This window comes from Myodes glareolus, chromosome 1, assembly GCF_982192425.1.
Source record: "Myodes glareolus chromosome 1, mMyoGla1.1, whole genome shotgun sequence".
Lineage (NCBI taxonomy): Eukaryota > Metazoa > Chordata > Mammalia > Rodentia > Cricetidae > Myodes > Myodes glareolus.
In genome coordinates this window covers 13,813,236-13,832,568 of record NC_142026.1, presented here as the reverse complement: position 1 = coordinate 13,832,568, position 19,333 = coordinate 13,813,236, and the positions used below count along the sequence as shown (strand labels likewise).

General features: G+C 40.9%; 1 protein-coding gene across 1 annotated transcript in view; it reads left to right on the top strand.

Annotated features, from left to right (window-relative positions):
- The window catches only part of Abca12 (ATP binding cassette subfamily A member 12), a 162,279-nt gene that overhangs the window by 125,390 nt on the left and 17,556 nt on the right, over positions 1-19,333 (top strand). Inside the window, exons 32-42 of the mRNA XM_048459324.3 lie at positions 619-855; positions 1,683-1,833; positions 4,012-4,264; positions 4,756-4,842; positions 5,837-5,930; positions 8,248-8,375; positions 9,979-10,066; positions 12,424-12,529; positions 16,853-16,907; positions 17,484-17,661; positions 19,149-19,264. Of these exons, the coding sequence (XP_048315281.3) occupies positions 619-855; positions 1,683-1,833; positions 4,012-4,264; positions 4,756-4,842; positions 5,837-5,930; positions 8,248-8,375; positions 9,979-10,066; positions 12,424-12,529; positions 16,853-16,907; positions 17,484-17,661; positions 19,149-19,264 (1,493 nt within the window). The remainder of the gene's footprint in view (positions 1-618; positions 856-1,682; positions 1,834-4,011; positions 4,265-4,755; positions 4,843-5,836; positions 5,931-8,247; positions 8,376-9,978; positions 10,067-12,423; positions 12,530-16,852; positions 16,908-17,483; positions 17,662-19,148; positions 19,265-19,333) is intronic.

Sequence of the window (19,333 nt, the reverse complement as noted above, 5' to 3'; positions counted from 1 at the left end):
TTTTAACTCTAACAAAATTATCCTTGAGCTTCAAAAACAAAAAAAATAGCAAAAATTCATCATTATATTTAGAAATTTAGAAATCCATATAGTAAGGGATCTTGTACTGCATGATGCATCGAAGCATTGTTCTAGGTACTGAGACTTCATCAGTGAATTCATGATATGAACTCCATAGTCTGGCTTCATGAACTCTGTGTCTGATGGAATGTGAAAAATTCAGATGCTATACTCAATATGTAAATTATTTAACATGGTAGCAGTTAGTATATGATAAATTATATGGAGTATTTATTTCTATAAATCTAGACAGAAAAAAAAAGCCAGGAATGGGGAAAGAAGTGTCAGTTAAACCATGAGCTCGAGCTGGTGTGAGAATGGGCCACGTTGGTCCTCTGGGTGCAGAGACCTTGAGGAGGGCATGCACCGTGGCCTGATGTAGCAATAGATGAGGAGCTGACGCTGCACTAAAGCAAGGGAGAGGAAGGTGGGTGGTGGGGGAAGAACGCAGCTGGGGGCACAGTGACTTGTGGGTCCCCACGTGGAGCGGGGATGGCTAGGAGGACAGTGTGTGATCTGACTCAGGAGAGTCCGCTTAACTTTCCTTTGTGTCCCCAGAGTCCAAATTTTGACACAAGTGCCATCTGTGACACAGCGGCCGTGACAGCGATGATCCAGTCACACCTCCCGGAAGCCTACCTCAAGGAGGACATCGGGGGAGAGCTTGTGTACGTGCTCCCCCCATTTAGCACTAAGGTCTCGGGTGCTTACCTGTCACTCCTGAGAGCACTGGACAAGGGCATGGGTAAACTCAACATCGGCTGCTATGGCATTTCCGACACCACTGTCGAAGAGGTATGTGGCCAGTTCCTTACTGCTTGCTCCATTTTTTTCTTTCTTATTTGTTGTTTAAAGGGCTGGCAATCGAACCCAAGGCAGGCAGCCACTGTACCTCTGGACTTTATCTGTACCACGTACCTGTGTATGTCCATCTCTCTCTCTCTGTGTAGGTGCACGTAGGTGCAAGAGTTCACATGCAATCCTATCCACATGCCTACAGTTGTCTTTGGACAACCCCCTGCCTACAGTTGTCATTCGACAGCCCCGAGAATCATTTCTTTGGAGCTGTCTACTTTGCTTTTTGAGACAAGGTCACTCATTGGCCTAGACCTCAGCAAGTAAGCTAGACTGTCTGTTCTGTGAACACCCAAGATCCATCAGTGTTCACCTTCCGGGTGCTGAGATTGCATCCGCAATCTGACTTCTGTGGGTTCTAGGGATGAAGTCCAGCTCCCATCTACTGACTGAGCTGTCACTCTACCTCCAGTTCCTCCACCACTACTTTATTCATTTGGTGCTCATATGACTTTCTCTGTCCTTACAGAAATATATGAAGGTTTTTTTCTAACTAAAGGGAAAAGTCTTTTTAAACATATGTCACAAAATCTCAAAAATTTAAAATTCTCGGTACCATTCTAACAGAAGGTTGGTTTCCAAGAAGAAGATAGTTTTCAACATTTTACATCCAAAAGATGAGAATGACCATCTTTTACATGTAAAAATATCCCCTTAATGTAGGTTGGGGAATCGTTGTCTTAATAAACGTCGTAATAATTTAAAATCAAGGCCCTAAGAGATGTGTACCCCTTATGCTAATCAGGTGATCTGGCTTCTTTTTCTAGGTCTTCCTGAACTTGACAAAAGATTCACAAAAAAGTGGCAATATGAGTCTTGAACACCTAACGCAGAGGAAAGTTGGGAACCCCAGTGCCAATGGCATCTCAACCCCCGATGACTTGTCTGTGAGCAGCAGCAACTTCACAGACAGAGACGGTACAGACCCAGTGTTACTTTCCTTACTTCTCATAGACGGTAACTGGGAAAAGAGAGGCACAGATTTCAACTCTCCTTTAAAATTCAACTTTAAAGTTTCTTTTTAAATTTATAATCCTAACACATAAAAGCATCCTTTCAATACACAAAATATCCATGACGGCGGAACAAATTCTTCCGTTCAAAAGTGAAACGACCATGAAAGTGAGGTGAGCGTGGGAAATCCCTTGACAGGTGATGAGGGGGTGCTCTCTCTGCTCATCAGAAGCGATTATGTGGGTGTATTCGCTCTCCACAACTTCAGAGGTGTGCTTCACAGGTTACGGCTCTTCCTGCAATCAGGGCTGTGCAGGAATGGGCGTGGCTACCTTATCAGAAACTCGCCATCATTAGGTGCACACACGCGGGAGCAAAGTCATCCAAAATAGAGCTGCTGGGTTTTTTCTTTTGTTTTGAATCATCTCTCACTAGGCAAGGTGTCTATCTTGCTCCAACTCTGATTCACTCAGGGGTCAAGGAGATGCTTTGTCTGGGACAAGTCTTTGAGCTGGGCTGCCCTGAAGGTTAATGTCTGTATTAAAACGCTTCGCCCTCAGCTTTTCACACAGGATGTGTTTGAAAAATCACATTTTGACACAACTTTGAGGAGTTAAGTTCCTTTAAAAGTCGCTTTTATTGTCACTTGGTCCCTTTCCGACAGTTAATTTATACCCCGTCAGCATGATTTACTTAAGGAAGCATGTAGTAAAATGATACATGAATTATGCATCTGTCATTTCAACAGTTTGCTTAAAGAGGGCGACATCTCTAAGAGCAGAATTTTTAATTAAACATTTGCCCGTTTCTGAAACTCAGGGAAGATCATCTCTGATGTTTGTGTACTCCTGGAATCTGCCTCTTACCTGTCTTCTGTCACACTTCCCATTTATCTGCTGCTGGCGAGTAAGATTATGGAGTCTGAGAAATTGAGGGCTTTGACTGGAAAGTGGTCATCTGCTTCTGTATATTTGCCTCTGCCTTTTTCTCATAATTCGAAATTATTCTTCATTCGGAACGTTCCACTCATTGACATTATCTTTCAGGAAGCACATTTACTCCGTTTTGATACACCTGTAAGTCATCCACATGTAATTTCTCAAGAAACAGAAGAGAATACTAATTAACTCAAAATATTCAACTCCTTGTACAATTCCCTTTTGCAGAGATATGAGTTTGCATTTAAGCTCGTTCGCTCTGCTTAATTGGAATTCATTTTAAATTAAGCAGCTTTGTATTTTTCCTTATCAGCTAAATGAAGATCATGATTTTTGTGCTGCATGATTTGTGATGGAGAATTTTAAGTGTACACAGGGCTGACGAATGCATTGTCTTATCACGTGTGAAAACAGGCGGCGGCAGGTTGAATTGAATCTGCTCTGAAGGAAAGCTGATGCCGTGGTTAGCCCTAGGAGCCCCACATCGCAGCCCGAGCCACCATGGCTTCCCTGGTTCTCAAAGGCGATGACAATTTTCTCATGCCTTGGAAAGCATTTCGTAGTGGGGTGATAAGTAGATAACTTCTCAATGATTCTTTTATGGAGGCTCTAGTGCCGAAGGCGGAGTCTCGAAAGGCCAAAATCATTCCAAATTTCTAATGAGAGTGTAATGAGTACATGGTGGAATGAGAGATTTCCTTTTCTGGCATTTAGAGTGAGTTCGTTGGGCTTCATGTTAGAAGTGGAGACAACAAAGCTAATAGTATCGGTTACAGTAGGAACCAATTCTTACATTAAACTGATGTTTTATTTATACTATTTCAATTCAACCTTGATAAGACTATTTTCTACATATTCAAAAATACTAATTGCATATTGAGACTTTGGAATAGGGAACAAGATTCGTTTATAAAATTCTGAGTCTTTAACTTTTCCATGTAAAATTACTACACGTACGTATTATAACTGGTGATAGTGAGTCATAATTTTCATTACACTATTATATTCAGCTATATATGAGGCACACATATAGGGGTTCCTTGATTTATAGCAATATTAGGGATGCATTGCTGAACCTTCCATCTGAATATTGAAATCAGAGTTTTCTCCCATGATACCGTTCTTCTATGGTTTGTGAAGTTACTTTATGACTTGACTTTTGGAAGTTACCTGGAACCCCATCAAATGTCTTGTCCTTCCTCAGACAAAGTCCTGACCAGAAGTGAGAAGCTGGATGGCTGTGGACTGCTCCTGAAGAAGATAATGGCCATTCTCATCAAGAGGTTCCACCACACCCGCAGGAACTGGAAAGGTCTCATCGCTCAGGTCGTTCTCCCCATCGTCTTTGTGGCCACCGCCATGGGCCTTGGCACACTGAGAGACTCCAGCAACAGTTACCCCGAGATCCTGATCTCTCCATCCATCTATGGGACCTCTGAACAGACAGCCTTCTACGCGTGAGTCACTTTCTGACAAGGTTGTTTCCACGGTTATTCCAGAGTCTGTGTCTGCGTGAGGAAAAAGCCAGTTCTCCATTCTGCTAAGGAAACACGCTACTTCTATCCCTAGCAAATAGGTTCTTAAGAGGATTTACACGTGTCTACAAATAGCGTAGATGTTTCCTTTCAATCGTCAGGCTTTAATCGTATGTTATTGCTAAATCCCCATCATAGGAGGACATCAGGGCAGGAGTGCCTGCGTCTTTCACAGGTCTTCACACTGATTGGATGGATGTACCTAGTACTACAACTCATGGCTGGCATGTGTGGAGACTTTGAGTTCACACCCAAATAGAAGAGAAGGAGAGGAGAACGAGGGAGGTGGAGAGGGAGGGAGGGAGGGAGGACATGGAAAAGCAGAAAACAGTCTTTTAGACAGCGCCATTCATGTCTTAAAGTTATGAGTGAATGTGAGTTTAGTGATGGGTCCGTGTCCCTTGATCCTGCAGGAATTTTGATCCAAGCACAGAGGCCTTGGTCTCAGCACTGTGGAACTACCCTGGCATCGACAACGTGTGTCTGAACACCAGTGCCTCGTAAGTTGTTCTCCTTTCTCCCTCTTTCCAGCATTCTAGTTTATGTGAGTGTGTGTGCGAACGCATGAGGTACATGTGTGTGATTTTGCTGAAAAAGGATAATATCTTGATAGAAAGTCTGTGTCTAACAAATTTTATCTCTTTCTTTTTGTTCATTCTTTGGCAATACTCTACCATAATTGTAAACATTAGATTCCTCATATATTTGTTCCTCTTATAGTCATACATTTTACAATTATAACATTAGAATCATATTGTTAATTTCGTTTTAGTGTTTTTTAAAGATTTACTCACTTTTATGTGTGTGCGTGAGCACCTGCATGTATATCTGTGCACCACATGCACACCTTGTGCCCACAGAGGCCAGAAGGGGGTGTTGGATCCTTTAGAACTGGAGTTACAGGTGGTATGAGAATTTAATGTAGATGCTGGGAACCAAACCAAGGCCATCGGCAAGAGCAGCAAGTTTCCTTACCCACTAAACCATCTCCAGCCCTATTAATCTCTTCACAGACAAAGAAACTAGGGGCCACAGGAACTCATATATTTGTCTAAGGAGGTTTAGAATGTCCAACACATAAGTAATTTAAAATCCAAGGCTCCTGACTCTACTTCCGGCATATCTCATTTAAACTATCAAGCTAACACATAACATATAGTAACCTGACTTTAGTGCATCAGCAGACAGGATGAGAAGCACAAAATGAACAAAGGGAACACCAAGTCCTGTCCTGCCACAGTGAGAAAATACACTGGACTTGGCTTCAACTCTGTTTAGTCAATCGATGCTGTCCTGTGATCCTCACCCTCCCTAAATGCCAAATCAAAAACACCATTGTTTTTGATAATCAATTTAAGAAACATCAGTCAATCATACCTGAGTCTACATACCTGAATTCAACACCAACTACGTATGCGTATAGTCCCACACAGCATGAGAACATGCATACGAAAACACGTGTGTATCTCACTTTGGTATCATTTTTATTTACAGACAGTGTTTTCAAAGAGACGGCCTGGGAAAGTGGAACACGAGTGGGGAAGCCATTGACAACTTCGGTGTTTGCTCCTGTTCAGACAATGTCCAGGTAAAGAGAATTCAGTTTCAGTAGAGTAAGGGGAAAAAGAAGAGAACAAATAGCAAAACCTGAAAGATCTATTCAGGTTACCAAAGAGTCAGTATAATTTTATTTTATGGAAGCTAGTAGCTCAAAGACATGGGCCTCGGCAGCTCAAAGAATATTGACTTTGAACTTCGGGTTACCGTTTTAAGTCTGACTAAAGACAAATTTCTAGAGGTAGAAGATGGTCTTTATGGAAACCAATGGAGAATGAATCTTTGATCGCAATTCCATTTGGCTGAGGAGCTCAGTTTTGCAGCACAAAAAGTGGCCGTAGCTGTCGTATCTGAAAATATAGTGGGCACACCACCACGGCAGTCAGATGGGATGTCCACCACCTGCCAGTCTAGAGAGGGGTTCCAGTGTTCCCAAGCAACGTCTGCAAAGGTTATTGCATCAAAATTTAACTCCTAAAAATGAAAAAAAATTCATCCATAATCACTTTTTCTTTATTCTGTGAATATAGATCTTCATTTTCTAAAGCTATCATCTCACTAAACTCTCAGAAGAACAGAGCTAGTTCCATATTTCTGTTTGAATCACTACCTATGTATCACACACTTACCATGTATTGAAACAAGCATCCTAGAGGAGCAAAGGTGTAGTCAGGATTTAAGTGAAATCGAATAACACTGGACTGGTAAACTTAAGCAATTGATATGCTCAATTAAAAATGTGAAATAAAATGTTTACGGAAGAAAAGTCCCTACTGGCCTCTAAGGATCGCCGTGCCACGAACCTCTCTCATGCAGGAGGAACTGCTTTCCTTCCCAGTGATTTCTCCAAGTGTAGAAGGCTGTGCCCTGACCTCAGTCCTACACTTTACGGTGAAAATATTTCAGTGAGCATTCTCATGCAAGGCAGTGCCTAACAACAAGAACTAGTGTCTAACAAAGGTCTCTGGAACCTTTCAGTTTTAAATACTAGTCTCACCCACCATTTAAAGATTTTATTCCCTTTTATAATTTAACAACAACAGCAACAAGCTCATTATTTTGTGTATTAGCTAAAAATATTAAGTGGCTAAAACCTCATCTATATTCTTTGAGGGATGGTTTCAATTTGCGGGGAGGAGGAGGCTTTTAAACTAATAAGGTTCTATCTTCTGTCTTAGTTGCTAATTATGTGGGTGTGTTCACTTTGTCAAAATTCATCAAGTTTCATAATACATGTGCTCCTTTACATGTGTAATACAACTTGTTAAAAACCTTCAAACCTGTACCGTCAACATGAAGGCATCTTCCTGTGATTAACTTAGAAGTCAATGCCATTCTGAAGTTTGATCTTTGAGTAGATGCAACTTGATGTGCTGTGATATCCAGTTTGGGCATTTGGGAGGACTCAGCAACTCTGCACAGTTCACGTGCGCTGTAGCCTCTGGCTCTGGGGCTTGGTGTGAATGATAAAAGGAAGAACTGCCTTGTGCTAGACTTTCTTCAGATTAAAATCATGACAATGAAACTTCAGTAGCCAAATAAGAGCCAGGTGGTTAAGAAGTGTCGAAAGCCAAGTGTAAAAAGAAGTGTGCAAACATAAGCTCCACAGCTGGGCAGAGAGGTGGACACCTGTAATCTTTGCCCTTGGGAGGTGGAAGCAGGAGGATGGAGAGTTCAATGCGATCCTCGGCTACACAGTAAGCTGGAGGAGAGTCTGAGCTAGATATCCTATCTTAAAATCCCATATAAGTGAATAAATAGATAGAACTGCAATCTTTATGTTAAGTCGTTCCTAGTGGTCCAAAGAGGCACTAGAACTCTCACTACTATGTTTGCTAATCTTCTGACAGTCTAAAGTTAGTTCTTAAGTAACAGATACACATATACATAAACTAATGTGAAATCTCTATATCTAAATCAATATATTTGATGATGCTCTTACTCTTAGGGTAGGTAGCTAAAGCTAATGCGTTGTGAACCTTTCAAATCACTGCTAAAGAGTTTCTTCTCGTAATGCCATTTTTAAATTTGAGACAGATCCATTTCTCATCCCCTGTAAATTCTTGAGATATTTCTGTTTTCAAGAAATGTTTACCTTGTCATTACGATACAAGAAAGATCCCATATTTGCTTTAGGTGAAACCTAAACACATGCGTATATTCTTCATAAGTAATAAATGTTCCAGTTTCTTGACAGTAGGCAAGTTTTTCTCCAAAGTTGTTGGGAGTTAAGGGGCAGCTTAATGACACCAGAGCCTTTGTAGTAACAGTGACCAAATCGGGAGACATCAGCACTACCTCACACAGGACAAGACGGAAGACCTTAATTAGATTTTCTCTTTTTTCAGGAATGCCCTAAATTTAATTATTCCCCGCCTCATAGAAGAATTTACTCTTCCCAAGTTATTTATAACCTCACTGGGAACCATATGGAAAATTATCTGATATCAACTGCAAACCGTTTTGTGCAGAAAAGGTAAAATATTCTGTTTATAGCATATTTAATTGATTTCTAATCTTTATGATAACAGACCTTTTTTGAGACAGTAGGGAAGATAGTTGCAAATTATTTATATGGTTAAATTAATCAATGTTTTGATTTGATTGATTGGTATTTGGTCTTATCATTGATACAGTTATTTATATGGTTCAGTATTTTGTTCTATATACATAGCTCTATGAATTGAAATTTAAATAACGACTAAATTAAGATTTTTTTGAGCAAACTGAAAATCACTGGATTTGTAAAGTCTTAGAATGTACGGTTGAATCTGTACTTATTTTTTTATTTCAAAGTAATAGAGGAGTTATTGACTATCCTGTATGTTCCTGGAGTTTTAAAGCATGGCTTTTTGTGACAGTTGGCCTGAGTTGCAATAATAATTTCTCCAAACACAGATTATGTCTGTGAGTGGACAAAGTGTCTTGTGTGTGCAAGGCCTTGTCCCCCAGCCCCCCGCACATTTGCCCTAATGAGAAAGCCATGAGCTCGGCCAACATTCCCCTTCCCTCCATCTCTCCTTTATTTCCCAGTGGACACAAATTCTCCACATTCACTGTGAAGTGTTGTTAAACTAAAGATAAGCAAAACAAGAGAAAAGCATTATTTTTCTCTCCATATATAACAGTATTAATATTTTGCTATTTTGTCTCCTGAGATTTTCATCACAGGTATACAAGTAGATATTCCCCACAGGTGTGGGCTTAGGAACACACAAATATTTTCTATATTCAGGTACATTGTGTTTCATATAATCAAGTATTTTATTGTAAATAAAAAGGATTCATTATTAAAAAACTAGTCTAAAACACCCCATTTAAAAAATAGCTGTGGTATCATTCACATGTTAAAATTTTGTCTCTGTGCCATCACATCTAGGATGAAGCTATTCAAGTGTAAATTGCACTGCCCCATTATTTAAGTTGAATCTAATTTGGCAAGTACCTAAATTGGTCTATTTTGAAAATTATCACTTGGATTTTAAAGTCAATTTTTATGAAGACCATAAACTGACATGCCAAACTCACATTCAGGCTTCTTAGAAAAAAAAAATAAAAGTAGGAACAACCAATAAGCTAGGGAAAAAAAATGGTTCAGACTACAAATTAATTTGGAAAAAAAAGATATTAAATTACATCATTTTGGTATTAATTGTTTAAAAAACATTTAAGTATTATAATGTTGAATTTTTAGATTATATCATTCCTTTTTCAGAATGATCATTGCATGTATACAGTTGTTTAATGTCGTTATCTTTATTTAGGCAGGACCTCATGTTGCAGCTCAGGCTGCCTTGAAACTCATGGCAGCTCTCCCCTCCTTTCCTGAGAGCTGAAGTCACAGGCATGAGCCAACACCCTAGACAGATTACATTAATCTCTTGCCTTTAGTTATGATGTGTGCTTGAGTTAAAATATGATAAGAAGGATCAGTAGAAAGTATTTATCATGTTGCATTTATTTCATTTTGTTTAGTTTCTGGATGGAAAGGAAAAAATAAGCTCCTACTTAAGTATTTTAGATCAACTTCAGAAGATTTTGTTCAGTAAAGCAAACATAAATTTTGTTGTTTTGTGTAGATATGGAGGTTGGAGTTTTGGGCTGACTTTGACTAACGACCTTCGTTTTGATATAGCAGCAGTTCCCGTCAACAGAACCCTTGCTAAGGTAAATCTGGGTCTTTCTTCTGGGAGGCCAGATAAATATGGATGTGAAATTAATGTATCTAAGCATTTTCATGTGAGAAACACAAAGTATGTAAAATCAATTCTGGGTTATGCATACATGCACTTTAAGGAGACACGTATGCATGAAGTCCAGAAGACATGTGAACACAGTACAGCGTGGTGCTTCTTACAGTAGCCAAAACACAGTTCCCTCTGAAATTGAACAACTGTTCATGTTCATTCATTCATTCATTGAGTTGAACTTTTGGAAATAAAAATAAAAGCTGAAGACACTCTACTCTGAATTGAAGGGGCACGGTGCGATCGGTAATAAAAGATCCGCCAGACTAGCTTAATACAAAATATACAGCTTTAATAAACAGAAGGAAGACTTACATCAGAGTCCCAACGATCAGTCCTGCCTCAGGAGACAGGCAAGAGAAGGGTAGGGGAAGCTTACTCACCAGGTATATAGGTAAACTTTTGCCTAAGGGCGACACGCCCCACGAACAGAATGTGATTGGCTGAACTCCCCTATCACTGAATAGCAAGAATGCTGAATCTCCTGCAGATCATTGATAAGCAAAGAGAGAGGGAGAGACGGACAGTAGTACATGTACCATGTTCTCCTTTCTGTAAATTTATAGGGTAGTGAAAGCTCAACCACGCCATTTATGGAGCAAAGGTCAGTGCTATGATCTGGAAGGCGAGAGATCAGGGAGGGGCTCAGCATTCCGGGGATTGTTTCAGTGCGTGGTGGATTAATATGTGTGTTCCTTACACTTTTTTTTTTTTGTCTCACCGTGGCTTTGCACTTCATGCACTCCTCTCTATGTACACGTCACAGCCTCTTAGAAATTGGGAATGTGCGTATTTAGCCTGCTTTTCTCTGATCCTGGACTAATAGCGAATTACTGGAGATAAATAATACCATTTTTTTTCTGCTCAATGGCACCAATGCTTTGAGATAAGCCAGCCACCCAGCCAAAGACATATGACTACCCAGATGATAAACAGCGGTTATAGAGATTTTATTTGTTTACTTAATTTTAGCCACAGAAAACTTTAATATCCTGTGAACATTTCTGCTTGGGTGGTGAGAGACACATACAATCGAGGAGAAAGTGGAACAATTAGTGTTCATTTAGCGACTGCTCTGTGCCAAGCAGTAGTGTCGCCTTATACAAAAGCTAATTCCACTCTAGAACAGCCCTGCTCACTGCTGGGTCGGATTGTCACAAAGCTGTGTGGAAAATAAGAATCCTGGGACTTCGACATCCTTTTCTTCCTCTCCTCTCTCCCCACACCGAGGATGTCCTGTCGTAACTAAGGAAGTTTCTAACATGAACTCTCAGTCAGGATGCCGATTCAGATTCAGGCCGTTTAAATGGAGGCATTTTGAACACCTTGCTTTGGAAGTGCCAAGCCACTCAATCCTGTGGGTTACTTTCCCCTCACTCGGCACAGAGTGTTAGTGGGGGGGGGGGGTTTTAAAAGTATATATTTTTTTCATTTTCTATTAACTACTTAATTAATTTTTCCCATCCCGATCACATTTCCCTTCCCTCCCTAAAAACAAAAGCAACAACAAAACCCACAAAATATTCATTGAAAAAAAGGTTTTTTTTATATGCATGATTACTGTTAAAAAGTGTTTTAAGACAAACCTTTAAATTATTTAAATAATTTAAAGTTTATAAGTTTAAAAACACTGTCAGTTTTGAGGTTAAGGACCCAATGCTAGCACAACTTTTCAAATCCTTTCTCTGCTCCGCTCCGTTGGTGTCTGTTTTATTCCTGCTCTGGCGTCTTCTTTCTCGTCTCAGAATCTCTATGATGCGCTGCAGAGACACAATGCCTTTCGAGTCCATTTCAGCCTTTGCCTGTAGACGAATCTAGAACAGCGGCTCTCAACCTCCCTAATGCTGCTGCCCTTTAATACAGTTCCTAGTATTGTGGTGACCCCCAGCCATAAAATTATCTTCATAGCTGTAATCTTGCTACTGTCCTGAATCATGATGTAAATATATGACATGCAGGATATCTGATATGTGGGCTGTGAAAGGCCTGTTTAACTCCCCAAAGGGTGGTGACCCACAGTTTGAGAAACGGTGATCTAGAGCAACTGCTAAGTCAGCCCTATGACTCAGTATAGCTGGCTCCCCAGTTTCTGTCCACTCGTAAATTGAAAACCCATGGATTTGTCTATAATCAACACTCCAGAGATATCTAATTATTTTCAGGGATGGAATAAATCATTGGAAAATTGATGCTCTTCTTAAAATAAAGTATCAGATGTTAAGAGAGCCTAATTTACTCAGATACAATCCTGATCTTGTCTCCCTTTGCATTTGACAGGTGTGGTATGACCCAGAAGGCTACCACTCCCTCCCAGCTTACCTCAACAGCCTCAACAATTTCCTCCTGAGAGTTAACATGTCAGAGTACGATGCTGCCCGGCACGGTAGGGTCACTGTGCAGAGTCACCTCCAGCTAAGTCTTTTCTAGAGCCTTCCATGGGAACATGCTCTCTGTTTCTGCTGCCCCGTGTTGTGGGTGTTTTACGGCATCTCAATTGCAGGTCCTCAGGAAACATTTGGAAATAGTAACTCCTTCCAGATGGAACATTCTGCATAACCCCCTTAACTTCACAGTAATTCAATTTCCTCATTTATCAAGTCAGGCTGGCTACCTGAACTTCTTAGCACTCCACTCTCACAGCTGGTTCTTAGGCCTCATGGAAAACATTCCAGAACTGTTTATTTGTCTGAAGACAAGAACTGACTGGTTCATAGTCATAACTATTCACACACACACACACACACACACACACACACACACACACACACACACACGATAATTTTCTTTAATGACGAGTTCTCACTCTGTAGGTCTGACTGGTTTGAAATTAGTAGAGATATTCTTGCCTCTGCCTCCCGAGTGCTGGGATTAAAGTTATATGCTACCGCACTGCATTACAAAGGCAAAACTTTTAAAACAAACGTCTGCACTGTACCCCAAATGCTACCATGCACAAAGCATTTTTTGTCTGAGACATTTGTTGTGTAAAATATTGCTCGTCCTTACAGCTCTCTTTGGGTTAGCATTACGGTTTACTTTCAGGTTTTCACTGGTTTGCTAAAGTAAGGTTTGAACTTGGGACTCTCCGTCTGTTCCTTTTGCTGATGCCCCTGACCATTTATCCAGCCTCAGCCAGGTTTACTTCAGTTTTGCTTCCCCAAAGCCCTCCACATCATTTTTTAAAACAGGGCAGGGATTTAAAAGAAGTTGATTTATTTTTTTTCTAATTCAATTACTGTTCATCAGACCATTTCATCTCCTTGAGCCTTACTCAAATTATTTTTTTCATATGATCCTAAAAAAATAATAATAAGGAGGGAGAAAAATGAAGTAATACATTTGCTGGTCAAGACCCAGCCTAATAAACAGCCTGTTAGAAAGGACAAACGGTACAGACTATCTTTCATATAAAAATTGGCCCCGCCCCTTTTTCTTTCATCACCCCACCCCCATGCATTCTGGTGTCTGCTAATTGTGCAAGGAAACTCTAGTGTCAGACACGTGTTCCAGCAGCAGAGTCTTCAGGGATCTTCTCTTCAGAGGAAATAGTGTTTCCCCCCAGTTGTTTGTTGCCCCCTCGCAGGACAAAGTCCAAAGTAGTAAAATAAAACGCAATGGTGACCAAAGCCAGGCGAGTGTAACCTGGATTGAAGCACAGTTGCAAACCCTTCTGCGGGGTGTCATTCAGAGCAAACGACCCACGTTGTTGTGACAGATAATGAGAGCACAGCAGCCGCCAGAATAGCTGGGGAGAAGTCACACAGATACAGATTGGGAGGGGTGGCTTCCGGAAACCAGAGTCCTGGTGTGCGTTTATAATTAGTGTGCGTTACTTAGACTAATGCGGCTGGAGCCATCCGAGACTCCAGGGCGTGTTGGCAGCCTGGCCTTTGTGTTTTCAGTGACAGAGGATGAAAGACTCGGGAAGCATACAACTTCTGCTGACCCTAAAATGAAGTTTACTTTTCAATTTAAAAATATAGGTTAAATGAAGTTATATATAAATTAAGAGTAGGTGTCTTCTATTCCTTATTAATTTTCATTATTCAAGCTTATGAAAAGTGACAGCGTTCTACCCTCTTGCCTAGACATTTTGTTCCTTCCAAAGAAGAAATTTATAACACTCTTAAAAATGTATTGTTTCACACTGTGTTAACGTGGGCTCTCCCACAGCAAGAGAGTTTGTCTGTGAAACTCAACCTGTTTGCCCTCACCACCTTTTCCCCGCCATCCTGTACTTGTTTGAAGGCCTCTTTGGTAGGGAACAAGTGAACTGGGGTTTTACTTTAGCTGTAAAATTCATTTACTCTGAAGCCTAATATCCTAATAAAATATTTTAATTAGCTTTCATGGGCAATGCCAATAACTGTCATATTCATGTGGTTCCCTCTAGTGGTTAACTTCATGTGGAAATTCTGTCTTGTTCCAAAGAGCACTGGTTTCCGTGTTTTCTCTGACAAATGTCATACGGCTGTTCGCTCCTCCTACCCAGCTGTTTAGTCTTAGCCTTGGTTGCCTTGGCAGCAATGGCCAAGAGGAAAGAAGCATTGCCTTTTAACTTGGTGCCCATAGGGACCACAGAAAATGCCTCCTTTGCTATAGGATGCATGTGAGGAAGATATTAATTGGAATTTTAATGTTTGATTTGTTTTAATAATCATGCACTGCTCAGTCATACACTTAAAACACTGTGCTGGATGTTGTAGAGACGGCAGGGAGGTTCCTGATACAGGGGCCCAGTCCTGATGCATGACTTCATCTTCCAATAGATGCTCATGAGAACAGCCAATTCCATAGTGTTTTGCATGGTATCTAAAAAGATTCCTCTGGTTAAATAAAAATATTTCTTCATTTCAGAAATAGATATTATAAATAAAAGACAAAAAATTCCTGTCTGTACTATAATTTAGCAGGCTTTAAGAAAGACTAAGAAAAAAATAGACCCTTGGTTAAAAAAAGAAATAAAAAAACTAAGGCCATAATACTGGTCAACACCTTTAATCCCAGTCCCAGTCCTCAGGAGGAAGTCAGAGAGGTGCGATCATCTCTGTAAATTCAAGGCCAGCCTGGTCTACATAGTGAATTCCAAGTCAACCAGCACAGCTCAGCGAGAGCGTATTTAAAAGATGGAAATTAAAATTAAAATAAAACAGGGACCGTTAATCTTTACAGGAGATAAGAAGAGTAAATTCTCCTACAAAGTGATTAAAATCAGATATCAAAGTGGTATTTTGTTGTTTTCTTGGGTTTTTTTAAACAACTATATTTTCTTCAACACACTATTTGCCTTAGTTAGGGTTCATATTTCTGTGGCAAAACACTGTGACCAAAACAACTTAGAGAAGAAAGGTAGTTTTTGGATTTCAGTTCCGTATCACTGTTCATCGTGGAAAGAAGTCCAGATAGGAACTCAAACAGGGCAGGGACTTGAAGGCAGGAGCTGATACAGATGCCATAGAGGGATTCTGCTTGCTGGCTTGCTCCTCATGGCTTGCTCGGCCTGCTTTCTTATAGAACCCAGGACCACCAGCCCACAGATGACGCCACACACAGTTGCCTGGGACCTCCCACATCAGTCACTAATTAAGAAAATGCCCTACAAGCCCATCTACAGCTCAGTTTAGGACGGCATTTCTCAGTTGAGGTTCCCTCCTCTCAGATGACACAAGCCTGTTTACATGTAAACTAGCCAGCACACTATTGTTGAGGAACTCAGCTTAAAGTGTCACGGTCTTCTTAACAAACGTTTCAAAGTTTCCTAAAGAATAGGGCAAACATTGCACCCAAGTGTCCTAACATCCACTGTACAAGCAGTAAGTATAACAGGTCTCGCTCGGGTTAGAGCTGCTTAGGTAGAGCAGATCCTCAGACTCACACCTTGACCTCCATTCCCACATTAATCTGGACAGCACAGGTTCTGCCTTCACATTGTGTATAGGTCTTTGGGAAACTGAAGTGTCCACTTTTGACTCTGGCTAAGTAAGATCCTTAGAGAGAGAGAGAGAGAGAGAGAGAGAGAGAGAGAGAGAGAATAGCCAACTGTGTGAGAGTCCAATAATTTGTGGATGTGGTGTAATTAAATGGCTACTAATTTATTACGAAGGCAGCTAGAAGCTCTGAGGCTTCTTGGGCTTTTCTGGAATGTAACACTGAGGTTCCCAATCCCTACTCTGGCAGGACTTTCAAGCAATAAGACTCTTAGAAGCTGTAAAAGAAGAGGGGCCAACTTCTTGAGGGACCATGCTTCCTGACCACTCTCACTAGCTCAGGAAGGAAGGTTTAAGTGATACCTGCTCTCTAGAGGGGCTCATATAATTGATGCCCATCTGAGTTGTTTATTTAAATGTATTATACTTCTGAAGTACAGCTGAAATGCGAATTGGCGTTACCAAAATGTAGGAAGCAATGATTTGAATGTACTCCCGAGTATGTCACACGTTGTGTAAGAAATGTTTGTTCTTGTCTTTTTCTAGAACGTTCCACACACAACTAGACAGTGTTTCTTTTCTTATTAAGAGAACACCAGTATTCACAGGAACTTGGTGGGATTAAGGGGTCCAAAGCAGTTTCCTATAAAGGAGAATCCTCCAAGTACAATTCCTTGGCTCATCCTGTCAGAAACAGAGCATTATATATGATCCATGTAAAAGTTGGAGCTCCTGATTAACCAAATGCCCTCTGACAGCAGGACTTTCTCCTCTTGCAGGGATCATGATGTACAGCCATCCTTATCCAGGGGTGCAAGACCAGGAACAAGCCACGTAAGCACATCTCTTGCCTTGGCATGACTCCTTTCTCATTGGCAAAGCTGAGCTTCTGTATAATGTGCAATAATTGGAAATCACAGTGGTATCCAAATGAATGTCAATCTAGAATTTCTGGTAACATAAGTCACTGGCCGGGATAAAAGGAAGCGTCTGGGAGGGTGTGGAGAAGGGCTGCCAAGTGGGGCTTGTTGACTGCAGCTTCCCTGAGTCCGCGGCTTTGATGAGTCAAGTGCGCACATACTCCATCATTTTGACTTCCCTGCGTAGCGTTTAAGTACCGTTTCTTTGCTCAAGATCTATATATCCCTTCCATACACTCTGTAACCCCTGGAGACCGAGACTTTTCTATCACACATCCCCAGCCAATTCAGATGTACTACCACTACATTTATCCCAGGGTCGCAGCAGAGTCGTGTCAAAGATAGTATCTGGCTGCCTTGCAGGAAGCCTTCTTTGTGTCACAGCCAGCTCTTGTACTGTTTTGTTGATAGTCTTAGCCATGAATCTTCCTGAAAGGAGAAGAGTTCCAAAAACTTATGTGTCCTTTCCTCTCCCTATTGCTCACGATAGAATCAGCAGTTTAATCGATATTTTAGTGGCGCTGTCCATCCTGATGGGCTACTCTGTCACCACTGCCAGCTTTGTCACCTACATTGTCAGGGAGCATCAGACCAAAGCCAAGCAATTGCAACACATTTCCGGCATCGGTGTGACATGCTACTGGGTGACAAATTTCATCTATGACATGGTGAGTAACTTCTGTCATTGCAAGAGAGATAGGATCAATTTGAATAGGAGTCTACTGGCTTTACATTCAAGTGCTATTTGCTTTAATTATTCAAATTACTACTGCAAGGACAGCAAATTAAGAAAAATCAATTGAGTCTAGCTTATAGTCATCTGATGGGTTGGAGGGAAAAGAAACTTGCCTCCGCTTATCTCTGAAATATCAGATTCCCAGAGTGCGTGTTAACACGCAGATTCCTGGGCCCCTCTCCAGGTCTGTTAAATCTGTATCTTGGGAAATGGAGTGTGGCAAGATTGCATTTCAAACAAGATCCCCCAGGTGATTTCTAAACACACTGAAGTCTGAGAACCACTACTGCGGCAAAATGGAAGCCTAAGAGCATTACCCTGCTGCACCAAACAATCAAGCTTATAAAAATTTAATCAACTAATAGTGAAAAATTCCAAGTAGTAGCTTCCGCTGAATGGCACACTAGAGAAGACGGCCAGAGACAAGGAACACAAGGATGTGTTCCTTCGGTAGCACTCTCCTTTGTGTGAAGTGCTCCCCAAGTTCGGATGATCAGTCTTGACTCCCAATGTACCCATGTTGGTCAAGAGCCCAGATGAGTATGCATTTAACCATGGTTGCGGCTATCGTCTGAGTTGTTGTCGAGATCGTTGGCTGGAAGAGTTGGAGAGTAATTATCCACAGATCCATTTTGTTAATGCATCCAGTGAGCTCTGAAATGTGCTCGTTGTGGAAGCCAAGTCTAAAAGAATGGTAATGACTGCTGTGGACTTCATGGGAGCTTAAATGTTAAGGAAGCTTCAATGTGTGCCCTATTGCGGTCTACTTGGTACTGGAATCCTGTTGTCTGAATACTGATGCTCATTGCAGTTCACAAAGTTCCTCTGACCACGACCCTCAGACTGTGGCACCAGCGCCTACACTGAGTGCTTCTTGTAAACTCTCCAGCCTTTAATGTCTTTACTTGCCAACAGAATACTGAAGTTTTTGTTCATGTACCTGTGATTTCAAGAATTTGGGAGAACTGTTGCCCTGCTGTTTTGCATGGGATGTCTAACCTTGATAACTGAACCTCAGAAGGCAGCCATGTGAGAGAACAGCAGTATAAAATGAAATCAATACTTTAAGGCCCGGCTCTAATGCCAAGGAACCTGGCTTCTTACCCAGAGCCTCTGTAACTGAATGATCCCAAGTCCTAAGCCTTGTGTGTGTGTGTGTGTGTGTATGTGTGTGTGTGTGTGTGTGTGTACACGTCTATATATAGATGGAATCTGCCTTGACCTCATATCAGAGAAGACAAATTCTAAAGTGAAATAAATGTAAAACAAGCTGAATGCTACATGCAACAGGAAGATAAATAGAAATTCATTTCTTCAGAGTTTTTCTGGGCCAACTTACCACAGCTTTAAATTAGATGACTTATTGATTTAAAACGAATGCTCACCATATATTAAACATTGTTTTGTGTATATCCATAGGTCTTCTACTTGGTCCCTGTAGCATTTTCAATCGGTGTCATTGCAATTTTCAAGCTGCCTGCTTTCTACAGTGAAAACAATCTAGGCGCTGTATCGCTTCTACTTTTGCTGTTTGGGTAAGTTGCTGATTAAGCAATGAAAAAAGAATTAACAGAAGTAAGCACTTCTAGACACATAGGAACTTA